At 38.8% G+C, this 3,563-nt stretch overlaps 1 protein-coding gene across 18 annotated transcripts in view; it reads left to right on the top strand.

The window, feature by feature from the left end:
* Positions 1-3,563, top strand: part of LOC122549360 (lethal(3)malignant brain tumor-like protein 4) — a 300,541-nt gene that overhangs the window by 271,020 nt on the left and 25,958 nt on the right. For 14 of the 18 annotated variants that reach the window (XM_043689041.1, XM_043689042.1, XM_043689039.1 and 11 more), the window contains one exon: positions 2,995-3,164. In XM_043689041.1, coding sequence (XP_043544976.1) covers positions 2,995-3,164 — 170 coding nt within the window. Of the gene's footprint in view, positions 1-2,994; positions 3,187-3,563 lie in introns of all 18 variants that reach the window. The other 4 variants (XM_043689044.1, XM_043689046.1, XM_043689045.1 and 1 more) reach the window with 1 other exon arrangement.

Below are 3,563 nucleotides of genomic sequence, written 5' to 3' on the forward strand. Positions count from 1 at the left end.
AAACTCTCTTTAAACTCCCACATCTGACAAGAAGTACATCTCACTGCAAAGGCCATTTTTGCTCCTTCACAATCTACAGACCCAGAAAATAACAGTCTTATTCCTCTACAAAACACTGCACCACGTTAAGTTTAGAGCTATGGCTTATATTTTAAGTTTAATCAAGAGACTTATCTCCAAAAACATATAATCAAGAAAGAACCCACTGTACTCACTAATACAGCCTTTCTCTTGGACAGACTTAAAACAACAATTAACTTACCTGATTCTGCGTTGTGAACTTCGCCCAAACCGGTTCTTCCAAGATTAGTTGTGAAATTCACTGTTTGTTAATTTTTCCAGCTGCACTCCGATGTCCTGCGACACATGAATTCAAAAACAGCAAAGGCAGTAACTGTGCAGGTTCTACCCACGTTTTGGATATTTCTATGGTACTAAAATCTTGTTTTTTCACAATGTTCCAAAACATTCTAGTAGATATCCAACAATCAGTATTGAAGGAACTGGAACGTGCAAAATAATTTAAAAGCAGTGACATACTCTGCTTTCTTTCATCAAGGCACAAAAATGTTAAAGAATGTGCATATGTCATGCAAATATGAACATTGAGATCAGACACTTAACATTGCTATGTAATGTAGGGAGGTGATGGCCTAGTGGTATTATCACTAGAATCTTAATTGAGAGACTTAGCTAATTTTCTGGAGACCTGGGTTTGAATCCTGCCATGGTAGATGGTGGAATTTGAATTCAATTAAAAAAAATTGGAGTTAAGAGTCTAATGATGATCATGAAACTGTTGTTTGATTGTTGGAAAAACCCATCTGGTTCACTAATGTCCTTAAATGGTCTGGCTGACATGTAATTTCAGACCCACAGCAATGTGGTTAACTCTTAAATGCCCTCTAGGTAATAAGGGGAGGGTAATAAATTCTGGCACAGTGTTGCCCACATCCTGTCAATGAATTTTTAAAAATTATTCATTTATGAGTACAAAATGCAATTAGTGACATCTGGCTAGTTTTAGCAATTTTATTATAAATTTGGGATGTTTTATGTCCTCATTATGTTGCATTTTACTTTAAGAACCACGCTTGTCATTTTAGGGAGAAATGAGATGGCAGCCAAAAATAATTTTCAATATTTCTATTAAGTTTCAATTCTTTTTCATTCCCTTTACATTGGTACTTGTTTGCAGCTGCCCATGTTTCATCCTCTGATATTGAATTTCATTATTTGTTATATTTTGTTGCTGCTTACTGATGGTATTTTGCCACTTCATGCCAATGTGATTTGTTATTGTTTTATGAGTGCATCGTTTCAATCAGTTTGGTGCAACTGTGAAGCAAGGGATGGTAGAGTAGGCTGGTAGAAGAATGAGGTGTAGCAGGATGAAGAAGGGAAGGTCAATGAACAATCACATGTTTTAGAAAGTGAAGAAGTGTCAATTTATTGTGATGTTGCATATGGGGAGCAAAGATCGAGAACAATGTTCAGGTCAAACAGGGTTGGAGGATAACTGGTTACAGGCTGAAGAAGAGAGTGTGAGAAGAAGTAGGAGACAAAATGAAATAATTTGTGTGAGGAAGAGACTGGGAAAAAACATACCTATGATAAGCCTGGAATGGCTTAGTTATTTCTGGCTGTAACTCCAGTGCTTTTAAAGAAACAATAAGGCAAGATGAAATATTACAAGAAAGTGAGGACTGCAGATGCTGGAGCTCAGAGTCAAGACTGTGGTGCTGGAAAAGCACAGCAGGTCAGACAGCATCTAAGGAGCAGGAGAATCAACATTTTGAGCAAAATTTATCAGGAACTTGGTGACACTTCTCCTGATGAAGGGCGTATGCCCGAAACATCGATTCTCCTGCTTTTTGGATGTTGCCTGACAAGATTAAATAGGAACCAAACCTATAAAAATAATTAAGGTCATTGATACGTTATTTGCAAGAAAATATGAACATGATTGTGCAGTTTGGAGCTGTGCCTTCCAAAATATTATGCAAAGACATTAGCTTGTTATTTTCGATGTAAATTAGAAGCCCTGTTGATACACCATTCATTAATTAGCCTAAAACAGCTCCTAGTTTACCCAAGTAACACAACAGAACATCTGCTCTGTGTATGGAAGGCAAAATAATGCTGATGCTAGAAATCAAACTCTGGAACTATTCAGCAGGTCAAGGAGCATTTCTGAATTGTTAACTCTGTTCCGCTTAGGTTTATTTAAAAAATCAACACAATATGTTCTATCAATTAAGCCCAAATGCCCATGTGACTGATTTCCACAGTATATTACATTTTTAAATTGTTTTCAGGAGCAGCTCAATGGTTAGCACTGCTGCCTCACAGTGCAGTAGGGACCTAGTTTCAATTCCACTCTTGAGTGACTGTCTGTGTGGAATTTGCACATTCTTCCCATGTCTGCGTGGGTTTCCTCCCACAGTCCAACAATGTGCAGATTGGGTAGATTGACCATGCTAAATTGCCCATGGTCCCCAGGGAAATGTCGGTTAGGTGGATTAGCCATGGGATATGCAGGTTACAGGAGTGGGTGGGGGGAGGGGAGTGTGGATCTGGGTAGGATGCTCTTTGGAGGGTTGGTGTGGTAGAATGGTCTGCTTCCACATAGTATGGATTCGATGATTCTTTGTAGTTTTCACTCAGGCATGTGGAAACAATATTACTCAGCTGATCAGCATCTAATGAGTTTTCTTTCCTTCCAGGCAGTTCATCATAAAAATTCACTGCTTCATTATTACATCCAATGACCCATTCTCTAAATTATTTCTCTTCAGTTAATGAGAGGTCAAAGATTTGAAACGAATTCTTACCAATGATGTGGCAAGCCCCCACATGATTGCAAAAACAAGCCTAGAACTAAACTAATTTTTTCTCAAAATAATGTCGCAGCAAAAAAGTCATGTTCAAAGTCAAATGGGAAAGAAGCGCTTCTGGAAAAGTAAGTAACTCCTTCTTGCTTTTCTTTTCTAGATCTTTCAGTTGACAGCATGCAACAAGCTCTCCACCAGTCTGTCTTCATGTCAGCCATGTCTGCTCACCCAGTTCGTGACCTCCCACTTTGCTGGGAGCAGCATTGCAAACTACTGCCTGGAGTGGTGAATTTCCAAGCCAGCAAGGTGTCCAAATGGAGCATTGATGAGGTACAGAGCTTTGCAAATGAAGGTGATGGAACAATCATGTATTATTTCCTCACTATCACCAAAAATATGCAAGCATGTGAAAGAGGAGCAGGAGTGGACCAATTGGTCTCTTGAACCTGTTCCACCATTCAATAATATCATGGCTTATCTATTTGTGTTTCAGATTTTAACTTCCCATCTACTCTAATAATCTTTGATTTGCCTGTTGAGCAAAAATCAATCTACCTCTTTAAAAATATTGAATGGCCCCACCTCTAAGACAGTGAGTTCCAAAATTGCACAGTCCTCTGAGAGAAAAGATTTCTCCTCCTCTCAGTCCTGAAAGGGCAACCCTTAACTTTTAAACCATGCCCCTGGTTCCGAACTGACCCCAAAGGGTAACATCCTTTCTACATCCAT

This window comes from Chiloscyllium plagiosum, chromosome 4 (genome assembly GCF_004010195.1).
Source record: "Chiloscyllium plagiosum isolate BGI_BamShark_2017 chromosome 4, ASM401019v2, whole genome shotgun sequence".
NCBI classification, from domain to species: domain Eukaryota; kingdom Metazoa; phylum Chordata; class Chondrichthyes; order Orectolobiformes; family Hemiscylliidae; genus Chiloscyllium; species Chiloscyllium plagiosum.